Here is a 21,843-nt window from a genome sequence, read left to right on the forward strand (position 1 = left end):
AGTCCAAAGAGGGCAAAACACGGGTTGTTTTAATCTCTTATATCATTAGAGAAGAAGACATGGCAGAGTTGGTTTTATCCTAAGAACCCTTTCAAATGCTGCCACAGTTAAAAGCCCACCAAACCAGGGGATGAAGCCTCTCCCAAAGAGGCCAGCTTTTCCAACAAACCCCTGACAGCTGGGAAGGTGGAAACCAGATGTCAGCCTCCAATTAAGGCCAAATCCCTTGAGGTAATTTTAAGACTCTCCCACCTTGAGGCATTCAGGACAAATATCACACAGTCAAAGCCTTGGCTCAGTAAAGAAACATTGAGAAAGTATGTGAAAGGACTGGGAACTTCACTTCGTGCTTTTATCTTTTCTTCAGGAAGGAGTGGTTCAGGCAGGGGGCGATTTAGGACAACGCCCACTTTAGAGAACCACCAAACTCCTCAAGTTTTATCTCAGGAAGAAACTCCCCTGTTGAGATGAACTTACGTCTTCTGCGCCACTTGGTAAACCACAGCTTCTCAACCGTTTCAGACGAACCCTTCAGCTCTTTCACCGCAGCTCTACAGCGGTGCCAGCTGCGCGTATAAACCCTCCCCTCCCGCCCAGCCCCCAGGTTCCTGCACCGGGTGCTACCTAAAAAGCGGAGCCCTCCACCACTTGCGCCGCACCTCCGGCCGTTTCTCTAGGTTTTTAAACACAACCCGACGGGCAGCCCCGTCGGCGCAGCGCAGCGGGGAAAAGGAGGCCTCGCCTCGCCGCCTCCACCTCCTCTCCTCCGTAGTGAGGCTCCGGCCGCCGCTCCCGCCCCGCCACCAGCCCTCACACACGCCCCGCAGGGCCGGCTGACGCCCTCTTTCCCCCTTGCACGCACCCCGTCCCTTCGCCCCTCTGTTCCCAAGGGCCGCCCCGGCCCGGCGCTCCCGCCGCCGCCGCCCTCCTCGCCCCCTCGGACGGGGCAGTGCCCTCACCGCGTCTACCTTCTCCTCGGCTTCCGCCATGGCGCGGCCGGCGAGCCGTCACGTGAGGTGCAGGAAGCCGGCGGAGGCACCCTGGGAAATGTAGTTTCAGAGGAGAGCGTGCTTCCACCACACACCCCCCTTCCCCCCCCCCCCCCCTCCCCCTTTATAGTTGCGGTTGGGCCTGGTTATCTGGGGGGTTGGGGTGGTTTTTGTTTAGCTGTGGGTGTGGTGCTGCTGCTGCCTTACAACCTACACCAAGGGCAAGGCTGGGCTCAGTATCGACAATGTGTCCCAGTCTGGTGTTTCTTCTGCCCTCCTTAGCTGCAAGCAAGACGCTTTTTAAAGCTGAATTCCTTTGATTCCCTCAGGGAGACCCCTGCACACCCAGCTGTGATGAGACTGAAGGCGGCCACCACGGTGAAAGATGAGATGGTCTCCGGTGAGTGGGGGTTTGGGTGTAGTTGAAGCCAAGAACTGCTTGCAGCATATCTGTGCCTACTGGCATGTTGTGTGCTGGACTGCTAGTTCTCCAGGACAAGGCCCATTTACTGGCGCCCATCTGAGCAGCACTTGGCCGAGAACATCTCTGGTTTCCATTAGATCCTCTGGTGAGGCATGTAGCAGCCTCTGTCTCCTCTGTACGTTTTACTTAATTTGTTAATATTGAAATTGCCCACACATGCTTTAGTGTTAGTAGAAGGATTTTAGAAAGCCTACATATCTTTCTACAATTCTAGGAGCTGCTGCACTTTCTCTTTTAAAACTTTAAAACATGACCTGAACATCTTACTTGAACCCAATTATTTTTTCATATGTTAAAAATATAATTAAAGCTGAAAAGTAGTAGGCAGTACTTCTTATCACTCAGGTTTTGTCAGTGGAGCTATTCCAAATCTAAGGTGGAGCTACAGTTGCTACCCTTGGGATCAAAGACAAGAATTTAAAAACGTGCAGGTCAACTTTGGCAGTAAAAGAGAAATCTTAGAATACTGTACTGGAGCTGGATCACCATAAGGCCGTACAATGTAAGTTAGTTGCAGAGGGTATTATCTTGGATATGATAATAATGTATATTGTTGCATACCATTAGAAACTAAGAGCCAGAATTTTAACTGAGAGGAGATACAACTCTCCTTTAAAATCACACTGAGAGGGTGACACTGAGGTGAGAGATAGCTATCAGAGTTAACAGTGTTAGCACAAGAACGTATAAATATAACTATCACGAATACATTTCATTTGCAAATGACATAATATAATAAAACCTTCTTTCTTGGTCTGTTACCATATGTCCGTAGACTGTCAGTACCATGGCAAAGGAGTGTGTAAATGTTACCCTGACCGTATAAGCCAAGGGATGCCTACAGAGATGATGTTTGGCTGCCATTGTACAAAATATTGTTGACACCTCGCCTCGAAATGACGGTAGATTTCCAGTCACCTTTGTTGCAAAAAAGATTAATTCAAACTGGAAGGGGAAAAAAGACCACTACAAGGATCACAGAGTTTAAGGTCAGTTCTATTGGAGATGGCTGGGGAAAAAATGGCTTGGCTTCTTCAGTCTGGAAATAAAAAAGAGCTAAAGAGGAAAAAGAGCTATTAGAATAAAAGGTATGTGATCAAATAGGTATCAGCTATTTTAAGTGCATTTAGGCCGGAAATGAGAAGTAGATTCCCATGTGTCAGACAAGTGTGATCTTCAGAAGAACCTTGCTGGCAAGAAATTTAACTGATTTCAAGATAAGACTTCATAACTTAGATAAGAGACTATAAGAGAAGTTTGCTGACAGCTGTGTTGCTTACCCAGAGAACTCATTCCAACTCATTGAAACTTAGTCGTGTTCAAATCAGTGAGAAAAATATTGTTCCTATCAATGCAACCAGGATTTCTCCTGTAATATTTAATGTACAAGCTGTCTTATCTGGTACTTGAAGACTCTGTAATCTAGTGAAAGGAAACTTTGCCCGACTACCTGTGTAGCTGTTTTGGGTTTCAAGGCTGGTTTTTGTTTTGGGTTTGTTGGGTTTTTTCCCCTCAACAGAGACACTTTGTGGCACTTTTTAAATGGGAATGAACATTAATAACTGACTTTATAAATGCCAAGAAAAACAGGGTGTAAGGGAAAGGATGGCAGATCTTGTAAACTTTGCTATTATAACAGCTAACAGGGCACATTTGTTACAAACAGAGCAGTCAAGGAACAGCTGTTCTTGTTTTCATTGCATGTAGAGTAAGTGGTATGAATGTGATTTACTTACAGTGTGCTACTTACTTCTGACAGAAACATGCAAAACTAATTTTTTTCTTGTTTAGACTTAAGGTATGAATTCAGTCTGCCATGATTACAGGTTTTATTGTGTCAGGAGAATTTAATATGTTGGCATCTGATTCTGCCACCTCTCCCACTCCCACCCTCCAAAAGTGCTGAAAGCCATCAAGAAGCAATGACGTCAATGGGTTTTAAAGTCTTTCAGCACCTCCCGCAACACACTCAGCATCCTACACACTTGGGCCTGAGAACATCCCAGTCAACCTTTGGAGATAAAAAGTTTAAGCCTAGTTCAGCATAAGTGGAAAATATAGCATCGCCTAAGGGAAGTAAATGCTCTGTCCCAACATTAAAAACTATTCTGTCTCGTTGTCTGCCAGCATGTAGATCTGAAGTTTGGGTTAAGTCAGTTGTACAAGTACAAGAGATTTGGGATCCCTGGTGAGATTATGAATGCTTTGAAGTTTAGGTAGGGCGTTTTGGCTCAGATCTGTCTCAAGTGATAGGCTGGCTCTACCTTATCGTTTAGTTTTAACTTGAATCACCAAAAGTAGCACCCTTCATAAGTCTTTTTAAATAAAGGTTTTAGCCATACCATGAAGCTTTTGATGTTCCTAGTGGAGTCAGGACTTCAATGCAGAGCTTCCAGTTGACAGGAATTCTGCAGGACACTTCTAACAGGTTGCTGAAACCCCCATCCAGCTTTCTAAAATTCAAGTCTGTCAGGAGTTTCTGATTTATCTTTTGCCACAGAAATCAGAATTATCATTGAAACTTGGACCTTGATAAGCATTTAGATTCTAAATACTGCTAGAATTTTTATCTCTTGCTTTAACACACTTTCTCCCTGACTACTGTGAAACATAACAAGTAGCAAGTATCCATGGTAGAGATTATTGTAGTTCAGTCTCCAAGAGCTCTCAGTTGCTTTCAAGTAGGACTGATTCATCCAACAAAATATTCAGCTGCGTTATCTCTCACCACTCTCGCCACCACTTATTCAGTTAAAAAAAAAAAAAAAAGCACTGTTGTCTGTAAGTTAATAGCATTTAAAAACACTATGCTGGATAAAACATGGCTAATATTGTTGTCAGAACAAAGAAGTTCAAAGGCTTTCCTCTTTCTGTTTGTTTGTTTGTAGAAGGAGACTTGCAAAGGCTTTTCTTTTTTTTTTTTCCCTTGCTATCAAAGAATTATTTCTGTGAAGATACTTTATATTTGTACTATAACTTCCATAAATATAATCTTTAATTTCTTCAGGAACTTTGTACTTTAAAAAAGATCCTATTTCCCCTGCTAGCATTATATTATTTTGCAGTTGTTTACTTTTTTCTTCTTAATCCACCTCTAAAATTTATTACATTTCTTCCTGAAATAAGTAACAGAACAATGACTATTAAAAAAAATTCAATTATAAATAGATACACTTTAATGACCTGAAGCTCGATAAACCATGCTCCTAAAGCTAAGCTCATATGCAAATCTTTATAGCAAAGTCATTAACAAGGTTAAATAAATATTTTTTTATTAAACATAGTAATATCATATAAGCATCAAGTAACTGCCTTCTTTAATTGGAGCTAAAGATTACCCCTGTGTAATTTGCCATATCACCAAAAAGGCAAGGTAAGAAATGGAAGTACACATTACCACTATGTCCCACCACTGCAGCGTATTTAAATTAAATTTAATTTATCAGCTATTTCTATAAAATAAGAGTGGTAATGATATCAGAAAGAGTATTAAAAGTTCTTTAAAATAGTTGGTCTGGATCCCCTGACATTTAAAGACTATTCCAAATGATAGTGAATTATTTTCAAGTCCTTCAGGAATAACATTTCCCTTAGTCCTTTTTCTTCCTCTAACCCTCATTTCCCCTGTCTGTGTTTCTTCTGCTCCCTTTCTTCATCTTCACTCTCAGGCAATCTTTATTGAAAGATACCTTCTTCTGCTAGGTAGAGCACACAGAGAAGATGAAAAAATGTGAAGAACAATAAACAACATAAAGCCAGTACAGTTATCTATTTATTAAAGATAAACAAGGGCTATATATAAGGGGAGAGGTTGTACGGGACCCTCCTAAAAAACTTATAGTTAAAAATATTAAGGACCTGGTAAAATAGGAGCAAGTCTGAAATTGAAAACTTATTATACTATGAGAAAATTTCATGGATCTGTAGATTATGAAGCCAAATGGGAATAGCACTGTGATTTAATCTGAACTCTTCCCCCAGCATGGGCCATGAGATTTACCTGAATTAATTCCCCTTTGTACTATTTTTTTAAAAGAAAACATAACTTGACATAACATTTCCAATTACACAGGACTCTGCACTTCTGGTAAGCCATTTCAAGTGCAGTTATACTCACTGCTAGAAAAATAAAGAATGCAAAAGAAATGTCTTACCAGGTCAGAACAGGGGTCCGTCTAGTATCTGTTAACGAACCGACTGTTGATGAATTTGCCTCTGTTGGAGCTGCTGATGCTGCCTGCTTCCACAGTCTCCTGAAGCAATGAAGCTGAGAAGCACTTTGCCCGCCACTTAAAGAAGTTCTTTCATTTTTTCCTGTTTTAAACTGCTCTGCTATGGCTCTCCTACTAGTTTTGATAAGCGCCTCTTAGTTCTAATATTGCAGGACTTGGTATGTAATGGGTTTTCCTTATCCCTATGGCAAATTTAAATTTGTCTTACTTCAGCTTTGAACCACTCCATTATGTCCACTATGGCGTTATGTGTCACCAATTTCTGAAGGTTCTGTATTAAAAGATTTCCATTCCCTGTGTGAGTACTCAAAGCCTAACATGCAATCACTTCTTAGTTATTTGTTAAGTTAGATAGAAAGATGCTACTGATTCTTTCACAGATGATGTTTTACATCCTACAAATAATTTTTTTGACTGTTTTCTGTTATACCTCCAAACTGTTACCGTATTTCTTATTTTGTGCCTGGTGGGACATGACTATTAATGTTAAACTAATGCAAGATACTCACTCCTCTTGCATTTATTTTATTATTGTGAATAACTCTACCATTTCCAGCTGTCCTTCTGGTTTTAGGATTCCTTCTCCTTCCTAATAGAATTAGGACACTCCTTGGCTTGAATTCTTCTAACATTGACTTCTTTTTTTCCATTTCCTAGAATATGTATTGTTATGGTTCCTAGGTTTTAATTTACTGTTACCACCGCTGATTTTTATCTCTTTGAAACAAAATATAGAAATGCAAGTCTATAGATTCAAACCTATAGTAGATGCTTTCATGTCTTCCTCAAGGATATTTTGTATTTTGTTGTCTTGTCATAGAGTCCTTGCTATTCTTTTAAGAGTTCCCACTTCCTGTTTATATGTTCGTCCTAGCTGTTTATTCATTAGTTTCACCTTTTTAAAGCAGTGTTTGTTTCTAGTAAAAGCCATATTCCATTGTCAAACATAAATGTAATTTGAGTAATGAGCATTTTAATCAAAGAAATTTGATCTGATTTAAAGTAAACTCATAATGGTTAGACCAGTCTTAAGATACTGTTTGGTCCAAGAGTCTCAAGAACAAGCTTAAATTTAATCCCCATGTTCATGTTTAGGTTTTGTTAGCTTTTAGCAATTGAATTCCTTCCTATGTATCGGGAGCTGCTGTCTGTCTTTTAAGTGAGACCAATTCTTAAAAGAAAATACACATTTAGGTAGTACCCCAAATCCTGGCTCTAGGATTTTATAGTTTTACTAACATTTCTGGGAATTGAAATTGAAAATCCAGGATCCCGATTTTTAAAACTTCAGTCTAGGTTAAGATAACTTTTACAAATCTTCTGCCTTACAATGTGACTTTAACAGAACTGTTTATCAGGTCCATTATGATATCTGTTATCATGTTTATCAAGTACATTAGTGGTGTAATGAAGTCCCTGTCATTACTGAATTATTGAGACACTTCTGTCTATATTCTTGTCATAGGTTGCACCAGCAAGAGAGTCCTGGTTCCCAAGGCGATTGGTACACACTGGCTTGGGGCATTGCTTTCATGTGAGTTTCCAATTTAAGTAGCTGAAATTATTTGAGGGTAGTGTTTCTGTCTGTCAGGTGGGTGTCTTGCATTATGCTGAGATTTTTCATGTCCAGAAAGGAGACACAAAGGAACATTCAAAGGCACAAAGCCTTCTGGGGTAGCACTGGACAACTCTCTCAAGAGGAAGGAGCCACACTTGATGGGGTCCGTCATGGTATTATCAGTCGATAGCAGACCCTGGAGCAAACTGTCACAGAGGACACTAGTTTCCTTGCTACGGAGGGGAGCCTGGATGTGAACAGCCGTGCACACAGTTCTGGTGATCGAGGCAATGGGGTACTGGAGATAAAGAGTGAGCCAAGCAGGCCATATGGACCCACACACAGAATAATTTTGTGCTCCTGTGGTCTTACTATGTACAGGTGATATTACCCAAGTATTTTGCTATTATTTTCCTTAGGCTGTTACAAATCTGCATGAATCTCAGTAATATACTGTTGCTTTCATTCATACTTGCCACAACTGCTTCCAGGTATTGATCATGGGTAACCAGAAGATGATGTAGTAGTAAGTTTCCCAACAATTCTGTGCAGTGTGTGTTTCCTTTTAAAGATGACCACCTATTTGAAAAGCATCTTTCCAAGTGGCTTACCTAAACTGACACATCACAAAAATTTCTTTTCTACAAATCTTACTCAGTGACATTCTTCTATATTACAGTGGTACACAGACATACCTTGGATATAATTGGCCTACTTGTATTTTAATCTAAAGAAAAAGGAAGTTTCAGGATAGAACAGAACTAAATCAATAGAACATCAACCATTCTTCTTTTAATCTTAAATTTCATGCCTGATGAGGGTTCTTCCATTGTTTGCTAAGAGGTGTTCACTAAAAGGGGCAGCAGTAGCAACATTTGTTCAGGTTTGTTAGAGGTGAATTTTGCAAAAACAATGATTACTACCTATTATGTCATCAGATATAATATGGAAGAAAATGTAGTATGGTATATTTATATAAATGGTTGATAGATGAGTTGTCACAGGAATATGAAGCTTCTGTATATTTGGCTTGCGCTGCCTCACTTGCTGTTTTGTGAAGACACAGTAAATCAGTCAGTTTATGCCACGTCTTCTCACTGTTAAAGGTTTGGAGTTCTTTTGGAAGTCTTTTCCACCTGAAACAAAAGTCATATTCTTTTTGAACTTGTCATATTTGGTATGATTTCCAGGTAAAAAACTATAGATTACATATATTTTCAAAACAACCCTCTCCCTCCACACACCAGAAAAAGCTCTTATAAAGGTATATTTTCAGAAGCAGCTGCTTATCTTGGCTGCCAGTGAAGCTGATAGGAGTTTTATTATAGATTTCAGTAGGAAAAGGTTTAGGCCAACATTTTATGCTTTTGAAAATATCAACCATTATTCTTCAAATAATTAATATATAAGAAATAAATACTTAAAATATTGGCATATAGATAAAGAAAGTTCTGTTTTCTTTACAGCTGTGTTGTATCTTGCCTTTGACTCTCAGGAGTCAATCACCAAAGCCTGGTAAAGCTCTCTCCTATTCCTTTCCTATACAAGTGTTATTTCTGGTAATTATTTTCCCTCACTACTTGTGATCTGCTTTGTTACTGAAGGTTTTTAATGGAGTCAATGTTAAATAGATCATTGGAAAATCTATTTTGTATTTACAGTGAAAAACACTTCTTCTTCTTCTTGATATACACTTAACCTCAAGGAAAAATACTTATGTTTCCACTTACTTAAATAGTGTACATAACGTACAGGAAATGATTGATGAGGTTATCAGAGTGCCTACCTCAGGAATACTGTATGTTTTCCATGCATAATATTCTTCTTATACCCATAGAGCATGTTACACTAACATTCTGAAGTGAATTTTCAACTTTGCCATCTTTGTGTATTTATTTCGTAATACTGCTTAACTGAGAGCCAGAGAATGGAAGGAAGGAAAGAACTAAAAACGTGGAAAGGGAGGAGAAGCAATAAAATAAATTAAGCCATGATTAGACTTCTGCCAAGCAGATAGCTACTGATACTTCCATTTGCAGATGTGACATAAAATCCTGGTTCCACTAAATTGAACAAGGGTTTTGCTATTCATCAAAAAGGGGTTAAGACTTCACCCAAATATCCCATATTCCCTGTTAAACCAAGGATTGACACATCAATAGGTTCAAACACATGAAATTAGAGGCACCTAGCTGGTTACAACAGAAAAAAAGAATGTCCATGTATTTTCTGATGATGTAATGTTGACTTCATTCCCAGTTATTACAGCATAACTGAACCTTCTTAATTTAGGTACAGATCCTGCAATTTCAGTCATGAGAGATGTCCAATTAACTTTTGTGGAGTCCAAAACTTTTAATTAAATGTGTCAAAAGCCTGTACAGCCCCTCTAACTGGTGTTACCACCATACCAAGATGCTACACTGAGCAGAGGTGCAGGATGGAATCTGGCCAGCAGAATAAGTCCTTGATTGTTTCAATTACCTCCCCTTTCTTTCCATTTGTGTATGACATTCACACAAAGAATCATTTACATTTCATACCCTTTTTACACTCACAGCAAACCAAATTAAAAAAAAAAAAGCCTCAGTCTAACTGAGGATCAGGCCATTAGTTTATTGCCATTGGGCCTTTTAATCACAAATTCCTGTACCTATGAGACGACCTCTGCGTTTACTGAAAGCACAGTCTTCATTATGTGTTCTGTTTTCTGATGCCCTTATCATAACCTAACTTAGAAAATAACGCTTAAAACTAGTTCTTTCTATCATTACACCTTTAGCTATGTGTATCAACGCACTTCTTTGCACAGTTATGCTTTCCTTGCCATTTCTTCCCATCCTCTTACATCCCCTCAGGATTTGACCCTTGACCATGTAGCTTAAGTCTGACAGTTCTCCCTGGGACAAACCTTGATTATGAAGCAAGTTCAGAGTCAAAATCCAGGTCCCTGGGGTGCAGGGTAGTGCCTGTGAGTGGTGCCTGAGGTAATATACAGACTATTCAAGTACCTCCTCTTACCTCCCTCCACCTTGGAGTGGAATACCTTTTCAGTCAAATACATTCTTGGTAAGTTTTATTTTGATGTGGGAAACATACGTAGCTCTGGTAATGTATCAGCAGATTTCAGCAAATTCAAATGTACGACTGTTGATGTTACATAATCCAAAGGCTGCAGATTTTAAAAATGCTGTGCAATCCACCAACTTCTGACATGGAAACAAAACTAGTGAGATGTTAACAGTCCTGCCCAAGTCAATGGTCCCTACTAAGGAAGTGATTCACCTCCAAAGATTTCAAAAGATATGAGTATTTCATAGAAAAAAAAGCCCACCCAGCTTTTATACATAGCATTCCTACATGGCTTTCCTACAGCATGTGGTTATATTATAAAAATATTAGTGAGATGATTGCTCTCAACAATAGATGTGGATAAATACAGCTGCCACATGGCAATAATAGGATGACATCCTCCCAAAAAGCCATTTTTAAAATTTGAAATACATTCTTTCCATTGCTCTCATTCTTTAGCCACCAAGAAGCTGTTTTGCGGGTAATAACACTTTTATGAGCTCTTACGTCGGATATTAAAGGACTCTACCCATTGCATGCTAAGCGTGCATAAGTAGATTTTAGGTACGGTGCTAAGAAGCAGCCTCAGTTTTATCTGTGCCTGGATTGCTGTCAGCAGTGATAGTGACAGGTCACCAGCACCACTTTTCCACAGTGTTCACTGCCAGGCCAGAAAATATCCATAGTGCTTGAAAACTGTTATCATCTGTTTGCTTCATGCAGCATCCAGGAGCCGCAACTTCCCATTTTTCAAGTGGGGAAAGTGAGACAAAGAGCAATACTAACTCATTTTTAGCAATTTAAAAGGAAAATCTCCATTTCCTGATTCCAAATCCTTATATATATTTGGATATATATATCCAAAGCCTTATGCTTTGGATACAGGACAGCCCTTCTGCCCTTGATGGCCTGCCTCAAGTATTGCCTTTTTCCATTAAGCAAATATTGATTTTGTTCTCCTGCGTGAAAACAGAATAGAAATAAACATGGCTCTTTTTGGTTACTTCATTGTTTGTGAATCACTTGGGAGTAGTATTTATTAGTTAACTGCTGTTGCTCATCCAATGGGCATTCACAACTTTTTTTTTCTATGGTATGTGTTAAACAGCAGCTATTAAGAATGCTCCTCCATGACAAAGTGCCAGGCTTTCCCGTTAGCTATTTAACATCATGCAGACAGTCCAGGCCCCAATGTATAAAACAGATAATACGATTTAGAAGAAACAGGACAGGGGGATTCAAAGATCTTGTTATTTATTTCATGAGCATCAGGCTCCCTGCAATAATTAGCTATTTGTATTGTGATGGTGATGATAACATGCTACGTACTTTTTAATTTCTGTCTGAAAGAACAGACTTCTAAATCAACACAGGATCTCATTTGAATTCTGTCTAATCCCTTGAAGTAGCTGGGATTAGTAAGAGATGGGGAGGATCAAAGGGTTATAGGAAAAGATGCAAGTGAACTGCCATGATGAGAGCTGGTGGTGGCAGGCACTGCACACTGGGATTTTGAAGGTTTACTAATACATCTAGCACTAGTCCTGAGGGAGTAGTATACAGATCTCCTCTGTCAAGTGATACATAGCATCTGTTACTTCAGAGTTTAGTCAGAGGTGGGGCAAAATTACTGGAGTAACAACCCTAACTATTATTTCCTAAGGCAATTTTTGTGAGAAAACTTGATAGAGGTAGCAGAAAGGGAAACTCATGGGAGCTGACTGCTATCCTGTGATATGCCACAGACTCACTAAATGACAGGGGGAGAATTGTTTCACAGTTCTATACCTCAGTTTCCCCATCAATGAAGTAGAAGTAATGAAATGTACTGATTGTTGTGAAGTATTTTGATATCTAGAGATGAAAAGTCCTAAGAACTTGAGGCTCGATCCAAAGCCCTTTGAAGTCCTCAGAAGGCCCTTGATTCAGCTATCGTAATTTGCATTTGCCTTAGTCTGCAAGTCACCCACCAGTCTCCTGAAATTTGGAAATGTACCACCCAACGCATTTCACGAAGATGGAAAAATATATTCTCAAGTAATCATTATCATTATCTTTGACTATTTGACTATGCAGTTTGAATTTACAAAACAGCAGTGCAATTTATGCATTTGGATTATTTGTAATATTTTACAGGATCAAGGTGAAAACTTAGAAGATGGAGAAGGAAAAAACCCAGCATGTTTCCCTGACACCAAAGAACGAACTCTGACAGAAACAAGCTTTTTTTTTTTATCTTTCTTCTCTGAAGATAGATGAAAAAGATCAGGAGAAACTATGTCTCATTAGAAGTAAATGCAGTCTGTGGTAATCCATACTAAATTTACCAGGTCGTATCTTCTAAGAAGATATTAGGGACCTAAGGGCAGGTAGTTAGGTTGCAAAAAACCTGCTAAAAGTATCTAAAAGTTGGTGTTTAATTTTTTTCAATATAATAAATGAAGTGGCACAGACTTTTCAGAAGAATTTTAAATCTTTCAGTGTGATAGGTAAGGTGAGAGAAGGTTGTAAGACGAATGACAGTTTTGCTCATTATTCAACAAAGCTCACAACAAATGAAATGGGTGCCTTCAGAACATACTTTATTTTCTTTTTCTGGAGACTAAGCGGCTTCTTTTTGCTAAAAGAGAAATATTATCTTTATGAAGAAAATATTTTTCCTAATCAATATTTTTTTAACCTCTGGGTTATTACTTCCTCAAATCTCTTTTTAATTTTTTTCCTCAAGATTGGTCTATGTACTTTAATGAAAAATCTGCAGAACAGACAAATGCTATTGTTCACATTAAAGCTTTCAAAGGTTATTAACTGTGATAGGGCATTACTTGTCTTCAGCACATTTTTCTGTAACGTATCACGTTCTTGGGATGTATGTGTGTGTATATATATAATTGGTAGCGGAAAGAATTAGCTGTTGGCAAAGCAGAAATATCCACATGCTGGTTAAAGTCAAGATCCAGGAAATACACAGTCTGTTCTTGCTATGCCACATATTCCCTGCATGTTTTATATGCCACTTAGCTTCTTTCTGCTTCAGCTCGGGTATCTGTTAAATGGGATTAATACCATAGGGACATTTCTGTATCTTTCTTGACCACTTCAGAAGCCTGGTCATTAATGGAAACTTTTACATTTATTTTTATTAAACTCCCTGTGATGAAAAATAATTTATCTCTTCAATTTTATAATTTTTCTTCACTTTTAGAATAGAAAATACACAAAGAGTATAAGAAGTGATTTACATCTAAAAACCATTATGCCAGCTAGTCATTCTCTAGAAGCCTTTGCTCTTCTCCTGCCAGGTCATTAATTGACATTGCAAAGCAGCTTAAATTCTCAGGAGTGAAAAACTCCACTTTAATGCCATCCGGACTTTGACTGTTTGAGAACTGTTGGAGTTAGCCCAATGATATTTCTTCTGGAGCACTCCTTGCAGATCTAATAGTAGTCAATGGGTTTGAATGTATACCCTCTAACCAGATGTAGACCATACATCAAAATAGAGCCTTAGATGTTTTATTATTTCTTGAGCTCTGGCCAGAACAGGATGATGAACACTGTGTTTGAAACTGCTGATGCTATTGAAAAACTCTACAATAAAATATCTCTTGCTATCTTTTGTACTTGATTACCAAGCTGAAAGCAAGATTTTAAAATAAATGGCAAATCATGATCACTTTCTTTTCTATGTCTGTCACCTATCTTATTTGCAGAAACTTGGACAACTATTGCCTGATTATTGGGCTCAACTGCAGTATGCTTGAAAATTTCAGTGTTGTCTCTCATCCTGCTCCCCTGTTATCAAAGCTCTCTGTGCACTCTTCCCCAGCTTCACCGACCATCTTACAAGCTACAGTCTCTACCCCACATGAGTTTTGGTGCACAATTTTAATTGAGCCTATATCACAAACTTCATCACTCATGTAAACGTAGGTAGAAGCCCAACACTCACCTTACTCGTAAACACTTTTAAATTAGTCTCGTCCTTAACTACACTGGACCCACTTTTAATTCTAATCAAGCTAAGTCCAGAAAACTGATTGCAGTAGAATAAAGATGAATATATAAGTGGGAATACATGATATAGTAGTATGTGATATCATGAGACTGGACTTGATCCTAGGCATCCTTTCCTAGTGTATCTGCTGTGTAAACATGAGGGTTTTTTTTTTCTCCTGTTTAATTTTTTTTTAATGTCATGACTCTGGGGACTTTTCCAAAATGGACAATCTTGCTTTAAAATATACACATAAATGATATAAGGCTACTTTTTTTTGTGTGTGTGTGAGATCTGAGCTGACAGAAGTACAGGGGGAAGTTGCTGGCACTGCAGGGAAAAATGTGGCATTACAACTTTATATCCAAACTCTTCTACAAGATGAGGCTGTTCAGACTAGGGGCCAACCCTCTCTACTTCGAATTCTCATTTCGGAATTGTTTGTATATAAGATTTTGGCACTTTCTTACATTTAAGAACATGACGCAATGCTGTTAAAAGTACTAGAAACATTCCCATCAATTTCAACTGATGTTGCACCAAAACAAAAGATAATAAAATACTCAGTTGATTCATTTTTCACTCTACAGGTCCTTAAGGTTACTCGGTTTTTTAGAGCTTGAATAAATCATCAGGGAGGAAGAAAGTAGCTCTAATGTTAATGTCAGGGGCGGAATAGCTTCATTAGCAAAATGTACAGTATTGTTCTTGTTTATGGTTTATTGAACACATCATTGGATTAAGCAGAGGAAAACTGGTAATGACAGATCTTGTTTTCTAAATATATAATTAAATCTGTAGTGGAATAGGTCCTCCTAGGCAAGTAAATGGATGAGAAAACATTTCATATAGATATCAACAGATATTATAGTCAACCTCATGCTCCTAAAATTTACAGAAAACTGATAATTCGAGAATCCTTCTTACCATGCCTTTTGTGTCACAGACCTGATTCACTTCTCAGCAATACTGACAAAACAAATTCTGTACAACATGGTTAATGGCTCAAAGTAAGTTTCTGATTTTGTAACAAAAATGGCTTAGTAAATGCAAATGGAAGGGCCTTAGCATTATGAAAATGAAGGCTCCCAGGGCACTGTCCAGCACTACCCTACCAAGCCCTGTTTTTTTCTTATATGCTACATACCCTTCCATTTGTATTGCATCTGCTGCAAACACATGGTTATGTTAGGCAGGTAGGCAGGGGTTCCATTATAGCCATAGCCATAATGATTAACAGATAATCTAATGGTTATCTTTTTTTCCTGTTTTCCTGCTGCATCCTGCTTGCTTTATTTCTGCTTATGTAAAGATTACTACTTCTAGTATCAAACTCATCACAGTAATGCATAATAAATACCACTATTATTCTTTGAAACTTTTCTTCTAAATCACGAAATCACATCTGCTAGTGAATGAATACCTAAGATACAAGCTTACTGAGATTAGCATCTATGTTTTCTTCTAAGACCTTTCTTCCAAGCAAAACGATGCACAAAGTACCTTCCAAGGTCAAGTTCAATAGGAGGAAATCTCCAGCCGACAGAGATGTATAGGATAACTGATACAGGCACATGCTGGAGAATGAGAATCTGCAATGAGTGAACATCCACCTGCAGCTTTTCCCTCTGAAGCGTTAATACAGGACCACAGGAAGCTTCTGTTGTTTCAGCTTCTCAGGAATTATAGGCTGTTTCTGTGTCTTGGTGGTACATTAAACAGAGACTGAGCAATGCAGATGCATATGAAGAGCCTCCTTCCGGCATGCTGAGCAGTTAAGGGACATTGGCACCTCACAGAGTTGGGCCTCAGAGGAAGACATCCCTATGGCTTTTCTAAACTCAGATATTTTCTGAAATAGATGTTATGGAATAGCTATTCTAAAAAGCTATCTGTTTTTCCCAGAAGAAAATTGTGTATGCATAGGAAGTTGAGGAGAGGGGAGCTCACTAGCTCAAGAAAAACTTTGTGCTATAGCCAAATGTCTTTCAGTATTTGTGTTCTGGTTTAAACATATACAGAAAATGTAGACAAATCCACAGGTTAGTAGAGCTTCCAGAGGTAATTCTCTTTGCCTCGCTCAGGACTGAAGGCAGAAAATTCCCCCTCTTCCTGGAGGGAGCATTCAGTCTCCCTCCTTCCCACATGAGCGCTGAGCTGCTTCTGACACTTTGGACCCCATCCCTCCACCAGCTTCCAGCCAAGGTCTGGTAAGTGTAGGGAGGACTGTGTTCCAGAGTAACATAATCCAAATGTGTATACCTGAGCACAGAGAAGGCCAGACTTGAAAGTCTGGGAAGGCTTGTGCTTTTGCAGATCAAGGACCAGAATCTCTGCCCTACTTCTATATCATGGTGTAGTATTCTTTTTTCTACTTGTTAGTCAAGTAAGACTAACAAGATGGGTCTTTTATTTGGGTCTGATCTAAAGTCCATTGAAATCCATAGAAATAACTCCTAGCCAGTTCCACTCTGACTAATGTTTTAACTCATTAAGTTTTTAACTTAAGTAAAATAAACCCTGAAAATAATTAAATTATTCATTGAATTTATATCTTTGTGTGACTCCCTTCTGCTCTTGTCCCACTCAAAAATTCCCAGTGCAATCGGATGAGGTAGATTTTGAGAATTAATTTTTTAAATTGCATTCTTTTTTCCACCATTGTAAAATGTAGTTTAAGCTTTCGTGCTTACAAGTGCTACAGTTTACAGAAAGACACTTTAAAATGCATGCTTCATTTGTTAATTTATTTTAAATAACTTTCCTGGTTCAACAGTACTTTGGCCCTTTGATGTTTTAGATTGGAGAAAAGGAACAGCTCTGCAGCAATACTGACTAGCAGAGAGTCTCACTAGAGTAATATTGCAGTGCAGATGAATTATGAAAACAGATGGTGGCTAATGGCAGCTGAATTAAAAATAACACCATTATTAATCTAGAGGCATTTCTACAGAACTCCTTACCCATATATCTCAGCAATTTATAGATAGATTTTTAAACTGAGGAGTCTGTTTTGTCTTTCAGTCACAACAAAACCAGAGCACAGTGCTGGCAACTGTAGGCAGCAGTCTGTGCTCCATCTGTTGTGCTCTACACCAAGCCAGCCCTGCTGGCTTTTGTCAGCAGGTGAGACGGTAGTATCATATGTTGAATGAAGCATGCTTTGCAGGAGCATAAGCCCTTACCGCACTGCTCAAGAAGCAGAAGGATTTTGGGGAAAGTATTGTTCCCATAAGCCAGAGAAATGCTTTATCTTCTTTTCAGAAGAGCAGGGGACCCATATTCTTTCCCTGATGATTACTCAACAAGCTTCGTGAAACATAGGAGTGAAGAGACCACCACGTGTGAGTGAAGAAATTACACTGGTGGGTTGGGTGGCTAAGTGGGCACATAGATCTGAACTACCATGAGATGCTGAACTACTGATTTTAGCTTTAGGCTCTATCTGTTTAGATGCTTACATGGTGATATGCTCAAAATCTGAAAAAATGATGGAATATTAGCTTTAGTAGCCTGGTGCCAGGTACAGGATCTCTGGACTTGCACTGCTGTGAGAATTAAAGGCCATGTTTGAAACAAGAGAAGTTCTTAAACCTCTGTATGGGTGAACACAGCTTTATTGGAGGATGTCATTGTTGACACTGTAGTGTGGATGTGCTAAATGAATACAGGAGCAGAAGCATAAAAGACAAAATTCTGATTCTGAAAATGAGAAGTGACAAAATGAAATTCACTATTATGTTATAGAAGTAGCCTGGGTGGTCATTAAAACTAAGACTCTTCTAGAGCTAAAAAATGGGTGTTGTCCACAGGACCGAAAAGATTGTGATTCTTCTTCTGAAGTGGCAATAGAATTCTAACCATTTGCAATTTGACTGCAGACATCCATTTTATAATCCTCTCTTCCTTTGGTGTACTCTGTACTAAATGCAGAACAGGTCCAGTGCCAATAATGTTTTTTTCTGCAACCTCTAACCAAATCCTAGAATGTGAAAAAACCTAAAATAATTCGAATTTTGCTGTTAAACTGTTACAAAGATAAGAAGCAATTATATGAGACAGTTCTCCTACCTTTAGAAAGACAGTATTTAAATTTTTCTTCTGCCATTTACCTCTTTCCTTGATAAAAATAATTATCTTATAAGCACAGAAACTTGTTCACTCACATTTAATGAAAAAAAAATCACTGAAAAGCAAAATTAAATTGTACAAACAAATTAACAAAATAGATTTTACACTCAGTAAAGTTATAATCATGCAACTGAAAGTGAATATATTTCACCCATGCTGGTAAGAATTAGGAAACAAAACTTCTGATGTTTGCACTCTAAGAGTTTCGTGATTTTATTTTTAGTAGTGCTTTTGGGGTTTGAATTGTTACTTTAGCTGACTTTGTGCTAATGCTTAAATACTGCAGTCAAGGCAGCTATATAAAGTCAGGAGACATTATTTTACTGTCCTTGTTCTAGTGTGCTTTTGTATTAGTGTAATCTTTCCCAAGAAACTGGGATGAGTAGATTCAAAGCTTTTAACTGGTTCAACATTGACTGTGATCACAAATACCACCTTTCAGTTCAGGTGTCTTGGACAGTAACCAGGCTGCATAGCTGCAATTTCTTTTAACCCTTTGTTGAGGACAGTAATGGAACAGAAATTATAGAAAAGATCATCTGTGCAGTCTCCTTCTTTATTTACTACCATATCAAATGTTGGGATATATTTAAAATCACCTGTAAAATAGTTAGAAGGTGGGAGACTGTTGTTGCTTAAGTGACGCTAACGCTGTCTTCTTCTTTGTCTTCCAAAGCATTAAATTACACAAACAAAATCCCCAGCTTACTCCCTTCAGCATTTTTTCTGAACCCAAGCAGAGTTCATTTCTACTCCAGTAGACTTACAAAGCTACAGTGTTTAAAAATCAGTCATTAGCAGCCCATCTTTCAGATGACTAATATTAGCAGTGCTGTCAACACAGGTTACAGATACTGTTCAGGAAACAAGGGCTGAGTTCCTCTCCCTGCCCCTCAGCCTGCCCGTGAGTCCACCAGACCATTACAAGTTCTAAATGAACAGTTCTGTGCTTCTGCTCAAACCGTGAATATCTATGTGTTTCTTGGCCTGTTAGAAGATTGTTGGTATTCAAGATACACAGTAGAACTGAGGATGGCTATACACAAGGCTCTTCATGAAGGGATCCTAGAGCAGACTTCCATAGAAGTTGTGAGCACTCAGTGAATTTGACAGCATTTACTTGAAGTTCTGAAAGAAAATCCACAGTGTTTTACCTAACCAGTTGCTGGAAATATGTTTCATATTTTTTTCTGAAAATGTTCTGCCTAATATTTACTGTACTGATAAGCCTGAAGGATGACCAAAACTGCAAGTCCCCATAGTGTTCCAAAATCACGAGCCAGGACTGTAAGACTGACTTAATTTACTGAAATGAAATTTCAGTAATATGATTATTTTTTATTGAATTTTTATTTTTTATTTTATTATATAATAAGAATAAAATATAATAAATATTTTATTTTATTTTTATTTTTTATTTTTATTATGATTATTATTACTGAAATATGTTTATTTTCTCCTATTTTTTCAGGCCATATAGCACAGTGATGTCATATTTTCAAGCTTTCTCTACACATACCAGTATTAGAAGTTTAAGTTTTTAGATGAAATCTGAGATTCCAATGCAACAAAGACTCCTGGAACTGGAATTTTAATGAAAGCCAATGATTGAAAGACTTAGCAATTACATTTGTCTGTGGGCCATCTTGCCTTCATGAAGAACATAAGTGGCACATTAGTTCACACCACGGGTGTTTTCAACAGTGGTTGCTCCTAGGTGTTTATCAAAATAGTATAATAGTATAAAAATAAGGTATATATAAAGTGATCCTCCTGACCTCCTACAATGAAGAACTTAGGGTTTGCAACCAGACCATCGTGTTCCATACCCATTATTTTGTACTTTTGTCTTCATCAAATCCTGTGGTAGTGACTTCCATAATTTAATTACATGCTCCTTTTTAAAGTAGCCCTGTGTGTTTGGACTGTTATTTGACCATGCCACTTGTTTTCTTGAGCTCTTGTAGTGTAAGCAACAGTGACCAACCACTCTGTGTTCAAGTTGTCCCCATTATGCATGGTTTTGATTTTCCCTTCTCCTGTTCTATCTCTTAGTCTTGGCTCGCCTAGCTCCTGCTTTAACTCTTATCTCTGTAGATTGGTCCTTAAGGTACCTTACTCCTTGAAAGCATTAATGTTTATTGGTACTCAGTTGTATCCACCATAATTCCTCAAAAATCATTCATCCCAAAGGCACAGGCACTGCAACTTCAATCCCTTGTAAAGAACGTGATGAGTTGTGAAGGTATGATAGCCAGGAAACTACATTTGTGCACCACAGTAATTTTTTGGGACTGGAAAGTGGCTGCAGTTGACCACAGATAGATTCTGTAGTGACCCTGTTCTGTTATTTTTATACTCCCTCTTTTCCTCCTCCTCCAAAAATAGTTGGGAATAGTGTCAGCTACCAAGGCGGTAGAAAACATCAATAACCACTTTACCTATCTCGTTGTTTCAGTGACTGGTGACAGAGGACTTGGGAGCCACTTAGTCAATACCCTAATGGAGATGCCTGTTAAAAATACACTGTTATCTGGTTGGTAGATAAAGAAGATAAAAGAGGAATGTACAGCGGAAAATGTTACAACAAATCAAAATGGTGACATTCTACAATGCCTCGGTGTAAATGAATACACATAAACTGAGACAATAGGGAATGAAACACAAAATTTTCAGCAAGCCCCGAGCAGCTAGAGACTTGGATGTCTGGTTGCAGTGCTACTGTCTCAGTTCTCGCAAATTTTTTCTGTTTTCATTCAGTGTACAAGTGAACTTATGATGGTGCTCTTCCCCTCATTCACCTCCTTTGTTAAACTGAGAAAATCATATAAAAATAGAGGAAAGAAGCAGCTAATTCTGCTGGTTTTTAACATGCCATTTTTATGGACATCTACATTATGGAGGAAGGGATAGCAGGAAGGTGATATTTCTGTTGTACTAGTCATGGCCACCAGAGTGTAAACAAGCCTGTTTTCTCTTCATCAGTTCCCAAAAGCTTGGAGTATTATTCAGAGGAACAAATATATGGGAAATTAGCTCCACTCCTGTCCCAAATATCTACCTGTATTGGGTTTGTGTGGCAAGGTTTTGGTAGCAGGGGGGCTACAAGGGTGGCTTCTGTAAGTAGCTGCTAGAAGCTTCCCCCATGTCCGATAGAGCCAGTGCCAGCTGGCTCCAAGATGGACCCACCACTGGCCAAGGCTGAGCCCCTCAGCAACGGTGGTAGTGCCTCTGGGATAACATGTTTAAGAAGGCAAAAAAAGCCCTGCTCAACAACCTGCAACTGGAGAGAGGAGTGAGAATATGTGAGAGAAACAGCCCTTCACTGACCAAGATCAGTGAAGAAGGAGGGAGAGGAGGTGCTCCAGGCGCTGGAGCAG

General features: G+C 38.7%; 1 protein-coding gene and 1 long non-coding RNA gene across 4 annotated transcripts in view; one reads left to right on the forward strand and one right to left on the reverse strand.

The window, feature by feature from the left end:
• The window catches only part of VPS41 (VPS41 subunit of HOPS complex), a 111,240-nt gene extending 110,153 nt beyond the window's left edge, over positions 1–1,087 (reverse strand). Inside the window, exon 1 of one of the 3 annotated variants that reach the window (XM_075083678.1) lies at positions 969–1,087. In XM_075083678.1, coding sequence (XP_074939779.1) covers positions 969–989 — 21 coding nt within the window. In that variant the 5' untranslated portion in view covers positions 990–1,087. Of the gene's footprint in view, positions 1–862 lie in introns of all 3 variants that reach the window. The other 2 variants (XM_075083677.1, XM_075083679.1) reach the window with 2 other exon arrangements.
• Positions 1,038–14,010, forward strand: LOC142052889 (uncharacterized). The gene is made up of 3 exons (XR_012659025.1): positions 1,038–1,389; positions 7,171–7,239; positions 12,472–14,010. It is a non-coding gene; the product is annotated as an uncharacterized LOC142052889 (long non-coding RNA).
• The last annotated feature ends 7,833 nt before the right edge of the window (positions 14,011–21,843 follow it).

This window comes from Phalacrocorax aristotelis, chromosome 2 (genome assembly GCF_949628215.1).
Source record: "Phalacrocorax aristotelis chromosome 2, bGulAri2.1, whole genome shotgun sequence".
In the NCBI taxonomy this organism is placed as follows: domain Eukaryota; kingdom Metazoa; phylum Chordata; class Aves; order Suliformes; family Phalacrocoracidae; genus Phalacrocorax; species Phalacrocorax aristotelis.